This window comes from Leptonychotes weddellii, chromosome 1 (genome assembly GCF_054177405.1).
Source record: "Leptonychotes weddellii isolate Sample4059 chromosome 1, ASM5417740v2, whole genome shotgun sequence".
NCBI classification, from domain to species: Eukaryota; Metazoa; Chordata; class Mammalia; order Carnivora; family Phocidae; genus Leptonychotes; species Leptonychotes weddellii.
Genome location: NC_138369.1, coordinates 99,558,739 through 99,572,435, shown reverse-complemented (window position 1 = coordinate 99,572,435; position 13,697 = coordinate 99,558,739). Strand labels below are relative to the sequence as shown.

Genomic DNA, 13,697 nt, shown 5'->3' with positions numbered 1-13,697 from the left:
TTTTTTTTTAAAGATTTATTTATTTATTTGAGAGAGCGAGAATGAGAGAGAGAGAGTACATGAGAGGGGGTAGGGTTAGAGGGAGAAGCAGGCTCCTTGCTGAGCAGGGAGCCCGATGCGGGACTCGATCCAGGGACTCCAGGATCATGACCTGAGCCGAAGGCAGTCGCTTAACCAACTGAGCCACCCAGGCGCCCCTCCCTCCATGTTTTCTACAAACTGGTAGTAAAGGCTTAGTTTCTTATAAACTGGTAGAGCCAGTTCAGTTTTTTAGGCAAGGCTTAATGCACTACTCTGTATTTCCTAATGATTTGCATCAGAAGACATATACTGTTTGTCCCATATCTTCAGATGTCCTACATCTGTCCTCTTCAGATTGATGAGTGAGCTCAGGTGTTATGAGCCTACTCCAATTGATTATTATAAACCTAGCCATCAGTTTTTCACTAGTGGTTTTCAGGTAGTCATTAATGATCATTGTGTGGATCCCTTATTTTACTAGGAACTGCAAAATGCTGACTTTCTAATTCTGTCGTTGTTTATGTATTAACTTTGATTTTTCAATAAAAAGCTTTTTTCATGGCGCCTGGATGGCTCAGTCGGTTAAGCATCTGCCTTCGGCTCAGGTCATGATCCTGGGGTCCTGGAATCGAGCCCTATGTCAGGATCCTGCTCGGCAGGAGCCTGCTTCTCCCTCTCCTCCCTGCTTATGCTCTCTCTCCCTATCTCTGTCCACTATCTCTCTCTCTAAATAAATAAATAAAATCTTTAAAAAAGAAAAAAACCTTTTTCCTTTATCAGCTATTGGTTTACTCTGAAATATGTTTCATATAAGAAAGGCAAGATGAATTCTCATTATCACTTAGTTTTTGTTTTGTTGTTTTGGGGGAGGGGTGTGTGTGTGTGTTTAAGTAGGCTCCGTTCAGGGCTTGAACTCGTGACCCTGAGATCAAGACCGGAGCTGAGATGAAAAATCATATGCCTAACTGACTGAGCCACCCAGGCATCCCATTATTCACTTAGTTTTTAGAATAACATGGTTCCCTAACAACCTCAAAAGGATACTAGGGTGGAGTTTTTAGTGTCATTAGGAAATTATGAATTTTTATGTATATATTGTAAGTTTTAGTCCATTGTAGTTATTTTTTCTAGCAGATTGTCCCTAACCAATGGGAATCTCTTAAATTTAGCACCTGTGTCTTTTTTCCATCACCCCAGTAGTTTTTGAGATGAGAGCTTCCTACCTTTTGAATATGACACAGTTCTCAAGCTTATTTTATGTATTTTCTGACCTAGACTTTCCAGGGTGTCCTTTTAGGTAGCAGATAGTATGTAAGTATCATAGTTCAGGTCCTAAGGATGATAATTGCTACAAGGTTGTCATTGTTTCTAGTGAACAAAATGGGTGATAATGTGTTTGGTTTTGTTTGGTTTTGTTTTTAGAAAATCGAAAATAGGGATGCCTGACTGGCTCAGTCAGTAGGGCATGCGACTCTTGATCCTCAGGATCATGAGTTCAAGCCCCACTTCGGGCATGGAGCCTACTTAAAAAAAAAGTAGAAAATATATAGTAATTTTGTGAACATGAGAACTAAAAAGATTACAGTATATATTGAGATATATAAAATTTATCAAAATAATAAGATCATATTGCCACCTGACTACTCCACTTTTAAGATTTCCTTGAGGGGTATTGTTTTTAGGATGTATTCCATCAGTGATGTACTTAAAAATGATCTGTCACTTGAAATAATTTTTGTATGTGTGATTAGGTCACCAACTTGATATATATAGTTACGTTACTTATTTCTGTTTTTTATTTGGGGAAATTAGTATTTTTGTTTGTTTAGGTTTTTGGTTTGTTTTTTTTTTTAAGATTTTTATTTATTTGCCAGAGAGAGACACAGCGAGAGAGGAAACACAAGCAGGGGAAGTGGGAGAGGGAGAAGCAGGCTTCCCGCTGAGCAGGGAGCCTAGTGCGGGGCTTGATCTCAGGACCCCGGGATCATGACCCGAGCCGAAGGCAGATACTTAACGACTAAGCCACCCAGGCGCCCCTGTTTAGGGTTTTTTGGCATATGTGTAAATTTTGCTGTATAATGTCATCCCCACTCTGTAAGCATTGTACCATTTTACAATCCTACCAGCCTCACTGATATTTACATTTTATCAGTCTGGTATATAAAAAGATATCCCACTACAATATTAATTTTTATTCCTCATATTTATATAGGTTTTTTCCTTAATTGTAAGCATTTTCCCAGGTTGCTAGTCTTCTTTATATTTAACAACAGGTTATTACTCCATTCAGCAGATTTATTGTAATTAGTCATTTATTCCACTGTTGTTGAGAATTCTGGTTGCTTTTACTTTTTGACTAGTATGTGCTACTAAGATGATATCTAGAAAGATACATAATATTTGTTTTAAATTATTTTCTTGGTAAGTTCTCAGAGATTCTCACCTTTGAGAACTTCATATAATTATTAAATGTATTACTAAGTATATTACTAAGTCATATATATGACTTTTTAAATGATTTTTAAGTATATTTTTTTCAATTTATATTTGAAAGGTAATGTAGGAGGGTGCTATTTTTATATCATAGTCTCATTAGTGGTGGACATTATCATTTTTAAAACCTTGTTTTGTGTTTAAAAGGATACTGGACATTTCTTTGATTAAAGTGAAATGTACGTTTTCCTTTTTTTGACTGCTTTTATTTTATCACTGACTTCATTTAATCTGATTTCATTGAACACTAATACCAAGTCAGTTTGTTTCCAGGAGAGTTTGCAAAAGGGAGTCTACATTTGTTTAGGGTAAATTGTTGTTTTGTTTAGGGTAAATTGAATTCAAAATCTTTTCTTAAGTAAAAATTATGTATGCAAATAGAAAGGCTAGAAAAAACCTGGGGAAATAAGCAGTTGAAAATCATTTCAGATAACACTTTTCCCCAATTTAAACTATGTTGCAATTTGTATCCTTTGCTTTTACAGGGGGATTTTGGCACTCAGAAAGAAGCTGCTTGGGCCATAAGTAACTTAACAATTAGTGGGAGGAAAGATCAAGTAAGTTCAGCTCTTATTTATTTCTCAAACCTGGTAAAATAATAGTACAGATAATTCTAAGATTTAGATTTCAGTTAAATCATAACTTAAAATAATAGCAAGATAACAGACATTCTGTGATTTTTTTCTTTCCCCCCATATAAAAGTGTCACCTTGACTTCCTTTAGTTATATTTCATAGATGAGAAGTGTTACACCATCTTGGCCTACAAAAATTTTCTAATCCATGGTAAGATCAAAACATATGTAGTCAGGGGTTTATTTATTTATTTTTTTAACAGTATTAAGAAAAAACAGGACTTTTTAGCATAATAGGGCAGAATGAAACAACATCACAGATTCTTATAACAAATGAACACCAACAACAAAAAGAACACAAACAGCAACAAAAATTTACCAGCAGCAAAGCAAGGAACTAACGTAAGCCAAAAGACTGGGTCTAGGAATTAGGGAAAGGGATGTAAGGAGCCTAGGGTGTAAAGTTTAAAGAGGCATTGTCACAGATAAGCTATAGACTGGTGGTGAGCAATGAATCCATTTACATATGAATACAGAGCAGAATATACACATAGTACATGGAAATGACAATATAACAAAATATAAAAATGTTAGAAAAATATTACGAAAATACTATATAACCAATTGAACAGTGAATTGAAGATGGCCAGGTATTTGAGGATTCTAAATGTTATAGCACTCTCACATTGAATACTATAACATTGAACAGTTGGTAGCTTTAAAAAAAATCATCCATCCTCTTTACAGATTTCATAATTTTTTAATCTTAAAGGGGAGGAAGGGGCCTTTGAAGAAAGTACTCCTTACAGCAAATGTTTCATATGAAGTTGAGTGATTCCTTCATTTTCACTTGTTTTTTCCTAAGTTAAAGAAAAGTAAACACTACATTAAAAGGAGAAGGAATCTCATAGTAAAATAATCTTAACAATAAAATAATAAAATAATCTAATGTGGTCTAACATAACGTGAAAGATGAGGTCATGTTTCCATACTCAAACTTTTGAAGTCAAAATTATTTCAGTGAAATCATATGGTACACAAACAAAATTCTCTTATGTTTATTTTGTCATGGTGTTTTTCTTCTTCAGGTGGCCTATCTAATCCAACAAAATGTTATTCCGCCTTTTTGCAACTTGCTGACTGTAAAAGATGCACAAGTTGTGCAAGTAGTACTTGATGGACTAAGTAATATATTAAAAATGGCTGAAGATGAGGCAGAAACCATAGCCAATCTTATAGAAGAATGTGGAGGTAAGTTTATTATAAGCTATTATTTCACATTTTAATGTTCTTTTTATAACTGCCTTTATTTTCTGACTAATGTAGCACTTCTGAATTTTTCTGTCTTAGATTATCAAGTAACAGAATAAAGTAAATACTATATTCTATATGTACAGTCCTGCTCAGCTTCTTGCATATGCTTAGGTAACTAAATTGCTGCCATGTATTGAACAGGCACTGTGCTAAGGTACTGGGAAAACAGTGGTAAACAAGACACAGTCCTTGCCCTCAAGGCATGTCAGTTTAGTCATGGAGATAAATATGAACTGATTTAATGTGCTAATTACCCTAATAGAAATGTACAACAAAATGAAATACCTGGAAGAAGCAGGAAGTGACACCTGAGCTGGATTTTGAGAGATGAATAAGGATTAATAAAATAAAAAGGGATGAGAGGTGTTCCAGGCAGAGATAACACCATGAGCAAAGTCTGAGGTGAGACCTAGCATTCAGCAAATTATAAGTAGTTCAGTGTTGCTGAATCACAAAGTATGGGGTAGAAGCTGCCTAAACATGAGGCTGGAGATAGCGCCACCAACCAGGCCCCTGCGGTCTTATAAGCTTGATAGCACAGCAGATTCTTTATTCTGTCACACAGTTTCCAAATCTGATTCTGTGCCAGAGTCACACAGAGTATAAACAGCATGGCTTCGCTTTCAGCTCTTAGAATTACCATGTAGATAGAACATGGAAGACTCAGTTGTAGCCGTGGAACAAAATGTAAATGTTACCAACCCAGATAAGCACAAAAGGAAGGGTATTTCTGACAGATGTGGAGAAGTAAATGAAAGGAGAAGTAACTATAAGAGTAAGAGAACCATATTCTCAGTTTGCTTAGTGAAGAGTTCGGAGGCTTAAAAGAAAGAAGTATTTTTAAAGTTACTAAAGTGACAGAGCAACAGAAAACACAAAGCTATCAAGTTAGGAACAGGAGATAGAGAATAGGGAACCTAATTGGGAAGTTGAGTACCAGAAAAATTAAAAACAAGTATAGTTTAAAATTTTTACTACTTTTTTCCCCACATAAACATTTTAATTATTAAAAATTTTATTTTTATATATTAAAATCCATATCTGAGCCTTGCCCTCATCACTGGAGGTAAGGCTAGGAATCTGTATCTTACAAGCTTCCCCAATGAATTCTGCCCCAGGGTGTTACAAAGCCATTGAAAGATTTTACCTAAGGGATTGGTAGTTTAAATGGAGCGTGGATATCAGGGAAATGGGACCGTTGGAGACAAGAGGCAGGAAACCAGTTAGGACAGTATATAGCGGTTGGGCCACAATAAATGATGACAGGATTCAAGAAGTAGATAGACTATGAGGTTTTTGAGATTTGATGATAGAGTATTGAGGGAAAGGGGAACTTACTAGGCTTTCTCTCCAATTTCAAGTTGTTTATTATCACAAAGTAAGAATACATTGGAACGAATAGTTTAATTGAGGAAAGGCAAGTAACAAATTGTGTTCGGACATTTTGAGTTTTAAGTACCCATGAAACATCTGGTGAAATGATCACACAGGCATTTTAATTTTATGTTTCTGAAGCCCAGAAAAGAACAAGTCCTCACCCTATCATAGTGGCTAAATTCTTTTTTCTTTTAAGATTTTCTTTTTAAGCAATCCCCACACCCAACGTGGGGCTCAAACAACCCCGAGATCAAGAATTGCGTACTCCACTGACCAAGCTAGCCAGGCGTACCTAGCTAAATTCTTTTTTACTTAAGGCAGGCCCACTAAGTAGAGTGTGTAGAGTGAAAAATGAGCCCAAAACAACTTCTCCCATGTAAGGAATAGAGATAAAGAAGAACACTCATGAAAGGGCAATTTCACTTTACTTCAGAAGCCTTAAAATTATTACTCCTATAAAGCGAACAAGATGCAATTTGCGTATCAGTTAAGTTTATATATTCTTTTTAATGTTTCTGCCTATGATTTAATAAGCTCAATGTTTATAGGGAAAATTCCCTTCTCCTGAAACACTGTGATTGAGCTTGATCATTTTCCATAATACTTAACATATGTCTTAACATTCATATTTATTAATCACCAGTATTTTCATTGTTTTTATACATGCTCATTAGAAAAACTTGGCAGAGGCTAGAAAGTAGAAAGAATCTGCTTTTAACTTGTAACAAACAAAAGTAATCCATGTTGTTATTCCTTATAAACATTGATTATATAGTGCTCTGCTGAATAGAGAGGGGTCTGTCACTTGCTTAAAACATTTATATGCATTTAAACACTCAGGTTGTTAACTTTTTAAGATAAATATGCTGTATTTGTGCATAAAACCTTTTTATTTTTAAGATTCACCTTTAGAATAGAGTCCCAAAAATCATAGATTTGCAGTCCAAAAATTGGGATTATGTGGTCCCAAGATTATTGTAAATTTTTTGTTCTTACATTTTAAATATTACCATTGTTTCACTTCATAAAATTTCTTGCAGGACTGGAGAAAATTGAACAACTTCAAAATCATGAAAATGAAGACATCTACAAATTGGCCTATGAGATCATTGATCAGTTCTTCTCTTCAGATGATGTATTTAATAATTTTATAGTTTTCTTAGTTTTATGTATAAACATAAGTCTAGAAATAATATAAGCTAGGACATACATTTTTTGGAATGGAATTAAAATAATGTCACTTTCAGAAACAAATATTTTAATATTTTAAAGTCTGTCAGGGCATTTTAAAAAGTAGTTACTGTTTCTAAAGGCAAAAAAAGACAAGGATTTTTTTTTTCTTTTTTACAGATTTATTGCCATTAATAGTTAAAAATAGAATGAGGACTTTTTATTTCACAGGAATGCTGAAAGGTTTACTTGTAAAATAGCTTTTTTTTTTAATCTTGTAACTGGAAGTTTGTACTTTTTGACCAGCTTCCTCCACTTTTCTCTTCCCCCACCCTCTACCCATGGTAACCACAAGTTTGATCTTTCCTGTGAGTTTTTTTGGTCTTTTTTAAGATTCCACATAAAAGTTAGATCATACAGTATTTGTCTTTCTCTGTCTGACTTATTTAACTTAGCATTAAATGCCCTCAGTGTTTATACATGTTGTTGCAAATGGCAGGATTTCCTTTTAGTCTTTATAATATTCTACTGTGTATATATACCACATTTTCTTTATCCATTCATCTGTTGGTGGACATTTAGGTTATTTCCATGCCTTGGCTATTGTAAATAATGCTGCTGTGAACATAGGGGTGGAGATGTCTTTTCGAGTTAGTGTTTTCATTTCCTTTGAATGTATTCCTAGAAGTGGAATTGTTAAATAATCATATGATAGTTATATTTTTAATTTTTTTGAGGATCCTCCATACTGTTTTCCATAGTGGGTATACTAATTTAAAGTCCCACTAACGATGCACAAGATTTCCCCTTTCTCCATATCCACACCAGCATTTGTTAATTCTTGGCTTTTTAATGATGGCCATTTTAACAGGTGTGAGGTAATACCTCATTGTGGTTTTAATTTGCATTGCCCTAATTCCTAGTGATATTGAGTATCTTTTCATGTACCTATTCACCTTTGTATATCTTTTGCAGAAATGTCTGTTCAGGTCTTTTGCCCATTTTTTTTTTTAAGATTTTATTTATTTATTTGACAGAGAGCAAGACAGCAAGAAAGGGAACACAAGCAATGGGAGTGGGAGAGGGAGAAGCAGGCTTCCCGCTGAGCAGGGCCTGATGCAGGGCTCAGTCCCAGGACCCTGGGATCATGACCTGAGCCGGAGGTAGACGCTTAATGGTTGAGCCACCCAGGTGCCCCTGCCCATTTTTTAATTGGGTTGTTTTTTTGCTTTTGAGTATGATAAGAATTTTTTTGACACTGGGCAAGTCAGGGTTTATTTTCACTTGATGTCTTTATAGTTCTCAAATTGTATATTGTTAATAGCATATTTATAAACAAAACAGTGATAATCCTTTATGACAATAGTTCATCCATATTTGAAGATATTGTCACTGTTACTTTTAGTAGGTGACCAAAAATAAATTTGAAGATACATAAAATGGAAACAGTAAATCATCAAGAAAGATAAGTTATCATATAATGTAAGGTGTAGTATACAAAAGTATCTTCATAGTATATGGTAGTTGAAATTAAAGTATTAACTTATTTTTAATGTTGCTTCTTTGGAAAAGTAAATCTAAAAGCAGTTATTCCTTAGAAAATTATGATTAGATACAGCCACCAGTGGATTTTTTGATAATTCTCAACTTTTCAAAAAAAAATTCATATACCCCAAACTTTTCCACATTATCAAAAAAGAATGGAATGTTATTAAATATTTTCTTAAGTGTATATGATTTGAACATTAACCTGGGAAGGACAATACTGGAAAAGAAAATTTGTGGACTATTTACTTACAGATGATCAAGCTAAGTCCTATTTAGAATATAATGCTAGTTAAATCAATCAGAAATAAAATCCAGAAAGACATCCTCTCTTAAGGGTAGCTTTTATCACATGTTCTAAAGTTGGATTTTTGGAAGTCCTAATTTGCAACTATAGATATACACAAGACCTTATGATTTCTAATACCTTAACATGAAGTTCTCTGTTAATCTCTTACATTGTGAAAAGAATAATTCAGATGATATGCGTATTTATAGGGGGAACTGTACTATATATGGTATTTCAAAAAAGAACCCCTAGATATAAAGTATAAAGAACATTATTTATTCATTATATCACAGCTATTATTTTACCATTTTAAGCCCAAATGTCATTTATCTCCAGTTGCTAGTAAAAAAATTAAAGATTACATTTACTCTCCAAAAGTGACAGCATTAAGTTTTTTAATGTCATCAACTTTTATCTATTTGCCCAAGTAAAAGGGATATTATAGTGAGTATCCTCTCAGTTTGAGATGTAGGACAATCTCCAATTTATTACTTATGTCACTCTTGGAAGATACCTATCTTGCATATTCTCTTAAGTTTCCTCTCATTTTGGTGCCTTTAAGAAAAAGCCTTGGGGCGCCTGGGTGGCTCAGCCGTTGAGCGTCTGCCTTCGGCTCAGGTCATGATCCCAGAGTCCTGGGATCGAGCCCCGCATCGGGCTCCCTGCTCTGTGGGAAGCCTGCTTCTCCCACTCCCTCTGCTTGTGTACCCTCTCTCGCTGTGTCTCTCTCTGTCAAATAAATAAAATCTTAAAAAGAAAAAGCCTTTACGAAATGTTTCAGCTTTCTAAAGAGATGGTAGGACAATGTTGGCTTTCATCATCTCTCTTGTACTTTTTTTATGGAAATGAGAATATTTCTATAATGTTATTTATGTAACCTTTAAAACTAATTATCACTTACTTTTTCTTTTTTCCTTTAGATTGATGAAGATCCTAGCCTTGTTCCAGAGGCAATACAAGGTGGAACATTTGGTTTCAATTCATCTGCCAACGTACCAACAGAAGGGTTCCAGTTTTAGAAAGATGTTGTGGAAGTTAGGTACAATGCAGCACTGAGATATATATATATATATACATATATATAAAAAGGTTTGATCCATCAAGCTTGGCTCATGGGATCTGCTGCTGCATTAAATCGGGAAAGAAAATGTGAAGATTTCATTTGGAATCACAGAAAATGCCCAAATGAGGTCAAGATGGCGAGTGGGTGCGAGTGAGAATGAGTGGCAAAATGTAACGAAAACTTTACATGAATGCTTATTTAGGTTGTTCAAAGTAAAAAGGGCTACAGGTCACAGATCTTCAGTGCCTGAGAAGGAACATTGACTTACTCTGTATCAATTGAGGGGAAAGTGCAGTACTGTCATCTTCAAGCCTTGTAAGCATAAAAGAGGATACGATGCCCATATAAGTCAAAGGAAAACGAGCCCAGGCCTTGCTATGAAGCAATGTGTGAGTGGACAATGATGAATGAATGTCTGGCTCAGTGATAGGGAGTCAGGTTCATCTTTCAAATCTAGGGCTCTTCACTCATGAAGCAGACTCCTAGTCCTGGGGTGACTGTGTACGAGAGTATGGTTGTGGTGCTGTATGTGAACGCATGCAAGCTTGATTCGCCTTCAGGGGGCTGATAACAAACCTAGTAAATCATCAAAGTGAGATCATAAGTGTTAATGTACACTGGACATGAAAACAAAGACCGGTTTAGCAGCAGACATTGGTTTACTCTGCAGCCTGTGTTTTCTACTCCCCGTCTTCCCTTTACCCACCCCCCCTCCTTTTTTTTTCTTTTTAGTTTTTATTTACTTTACCTAGTATGGCTTTTTAGTTGCTTCTCAAGTCAGAAAACTTTTCAGGAAGGTTTCCCTGTGCATTTGCACCAGATGAATGTTTGATGCTATGAAAAGCTTTCCATATCATCAGAACTAATTTGTGTAGATTTTTGCATGAAAAAAATCATAAATTTCCCTCAAAATAGACTGTGTTGCAGTACACAAGTTGCCATAATAGTATAAAACAGTAAAATGTGCTTTAAAAAGCCATCCTTTTCATTTTCAGAGATAACATAAAGATCTTTGCATGAGGTAAATCTACAGCATAGTTCATTTTTAGATTTTGTTGAGTCCTGTAAAGAAGAAGAAGAAAAAAGTTTCAGTTGTGGTAGAATACCGTGCTGTGTTTAAATGTTACTTGTTTTCAAACTTTGTTTTCTATGAAAATGATATGGAAACTTCTAAAATGGAATTTGGTGCATATGTACTGCTGAATAAAGACCGATGAAGAGGTTTGAGTAGATGTACAAATCAAGTAATGGTTTGAACACCTTTAATAATATGCCTAATCTGTTCAATTGTTTTAGAATCTTTTTATCTTAGATGTAGGCAGCCATGAACAATCTATTTTGAGCCACTTTAGGGAGAAAACTTTGTATTTTTAAAACTTGCATAAAAGTTATGCAAGTGGTTTTTATAAATTGGAATAATACCTCAGTTTTGAGGTTATGCACACTAAATTAAATGTGACATAAATTAATTTGTACAAAAAGAACTCTTTATAAGGTGGCTCATTGTAGGAAATCCTGTGCCTTCCCCTTTGAGCACAAGTGTTGCATGAACAACAGTTTGCTATAAGAAACATACCAGATTAGCCACCATTAGCATCTATATCTACTTTGTGTTTAAAATCAACTGGTAATTCTGAAACACTGTAGAATGGATAAAAATTATTTTGTGATCATAACTCTTTGTTGAACTAGAGTATTTTTGCAGCATTCCTTGTCATCAGAAACATGGTTAAAGTTAAAACTAGAAGCAGCAGAAAACTAGCTTGTAAAATTTATCCAAGTAGAATGCAGGCTAGGCTGTCTTGGGGAAATAAACATTAAAACTTAAAGCAATGTTTTACATGGGGTGTGTGTGTGTGCTGTTTGGATTTTAATATATAAATATAAACATAAAGTTAGAGTATGAATCAATGGCTTATTTTAGATTGTCCTTAAGCTTTTGACCTAGAACCAATGTAACAGAAGAAATTTCTTAAATTCTGTACTTTTAATATAGACATACTAATATTCTAACCCACTGGGTCTGTTCAGGTGACACTGTCTTTGCTTCTGCTTTCTCCCTGTCCAGCCCAAGATTTTGACCTTCCTTTATTCTTCTAGCAAAATGGACTGAGAGAGACTACTTGAACTATATTTTACATATTACTATAACTTCAGCACATGGCTACAAGTGGCAGATTACATACAAAGCTTGTTTTTTTACAGAAGGCTTAAATTAACAGAAGTTGACCATAACAGTATTTTGTATAATCCATGTTTCTTAGTAAACAGATCTAGCTCAAAGTAAGGTTATAATAGGCCAAGTGATTTTATAAAATAGTTAACCCTATAATACATCCTAGTGTGGATGATAGCAACATCTGTGAATACAAGGGCTACCTGATGGTCTAAATATTTCATTTCTACCTATGGTCTCATACAGGACATTGATTTTGTAATAGAATGCTTGGAGGGATCTTTCATTGTCTGAAATTTGTTTCAGCACACTTAACAGTTCACCATACTTAGCAGATTTAAACACAACTCTTTGTTTTATTCTCCACTGATTAAGAAACTTCATTTTTAACACAGAGCATTATTTGTGAGGAGGGGAAAAATGGAATAGTAAGCCTTTAATAAGCTTAATGTTCTTGGCTTTTCATGTCTTAAACTGCTTTTTTGGAGCATTGAGCTCTTCTCAAGTTGTATAAAAATAAGAATGTTCTATTACAAATGTGAATAGCCCTAGTCTAAAATATATCTTTAAAGATATTTTTTTCTATTTTGTGTCATGATGGAATTAGTACTTTCCACATTACTTTGGACCAAAACCATAACATTCCTATAATTAAAACTATTGACTAATCATTAAAAATAGATCTGGAAGACTTTTTAACTTTTAGTTTAGGCTTACCTGGTGACTGCATTTCATAGGTTCTTTGTTTCTTTGAAGGTATCATTGCATTGCAAAGTGATGGGCTTTATTGTAACATTAATATACTTTGTGGAGCGCCCTGTTTGGATTCTCTATCACCTCAGTTCCCTCGAGAAAAAGGAGAAATTAAGCTAAGCTTTGTAATTTAAGAAGTGATATGTCTTCTGTTGCTGTATAACAAATTACCACAAACTTACGGCTTAAACCAACATATATTTATTATTTCACAGTTTCCACAGGCAGGAGCCCAGGTACAGCTTAGCTAGATCCAGTGCTCAGGACCTCACAAGGCTGCAGTCAAGGTTTCAGCCAGAGCCACAGCCTCAGAAGCTCGAGGTCCTCTTCCATGCTCATATGGCAGAATCTGTTTCTTGGCAGCTGTAGAATTCAAGGCAGCTTGCCACTTCAAGGCCTGCAGGAGAATCTGACTTTGGAAAAGGCCCTAAACCACCTCTTTTTGAGGGCTCACCTGATCATACTCACCTAGGATAATCTCCGTTTTGATGACCTCAAAGCCAAACTGATTAGTACCTTAATTACACCTGCAAAATCCCTTCCCCTTTGTCCTGTACTGTAACCTATAATATCTATCATATTCACAGATCCTGCCGACACTTGAGGGAAGGGGATTATAAAGGGCATGTGCATCAGGGAATCTTGGGAGCCATCTTAGAGTTCTGCCTACCACAAAAAAGGAGTATCGGTCTTTAGACCCTAGAGCAATTTAGAAGCGATCCCCTAATATACTGCAAGTTTGTTTTTGGACCACTTATAAGAATTTAATGAAAGCTCTGGACCAGCTTCCTCCCCAAATGCATAAGCATAACAGCTTGAGGGAATCAGGAGTCCATGAATTTCCAAGTATAAATGAACTGTCTTAATTAACCCCTTTAAATGATTGCCAAGAGGTGACTTGTCCAGGGTCACACAGCTACTA

General features: G+C 35.1%; 1 protein-coding gene across 4 annotated transcripts in view; it reads left to right on the top strand.

The window, feature by feature from the left end:
* KPNA4 (karyopherin subunit alpha 4) overlaps positions 1-11,686 on the top strand; it is a 160,521-nt gene extending 148,835 nt beyond the window's left edge. For all 4 annotated transcript variants that reach the window (XM_081828834.1, XM_081828827.1, XM_081828839.1 and 1 more), the window contains 4 exons: positions 3,000-3,071; positions 4,177-4,339; positions 6,820-6,914; positions 9,704-11,686. In XM_081828834.1, coding sequence (XP_081684960.1) covers positions 3,000-3,071; positions 4,177-4,339; positions 6,820-6,914; positions 9,704-9,802 — 429 coding nt within the window. In that variant the 3' untranslated portion in view covers positions 9,803-11,686. The remainder of the gene's footprint in view (positions 1-2,999; positions 3,072-4,176; positions 4,340-6,819; positions 6,915-9,703) is intronic.
* Positions 11,687-13,697: the final 2,011 nt, after the last annotated feature.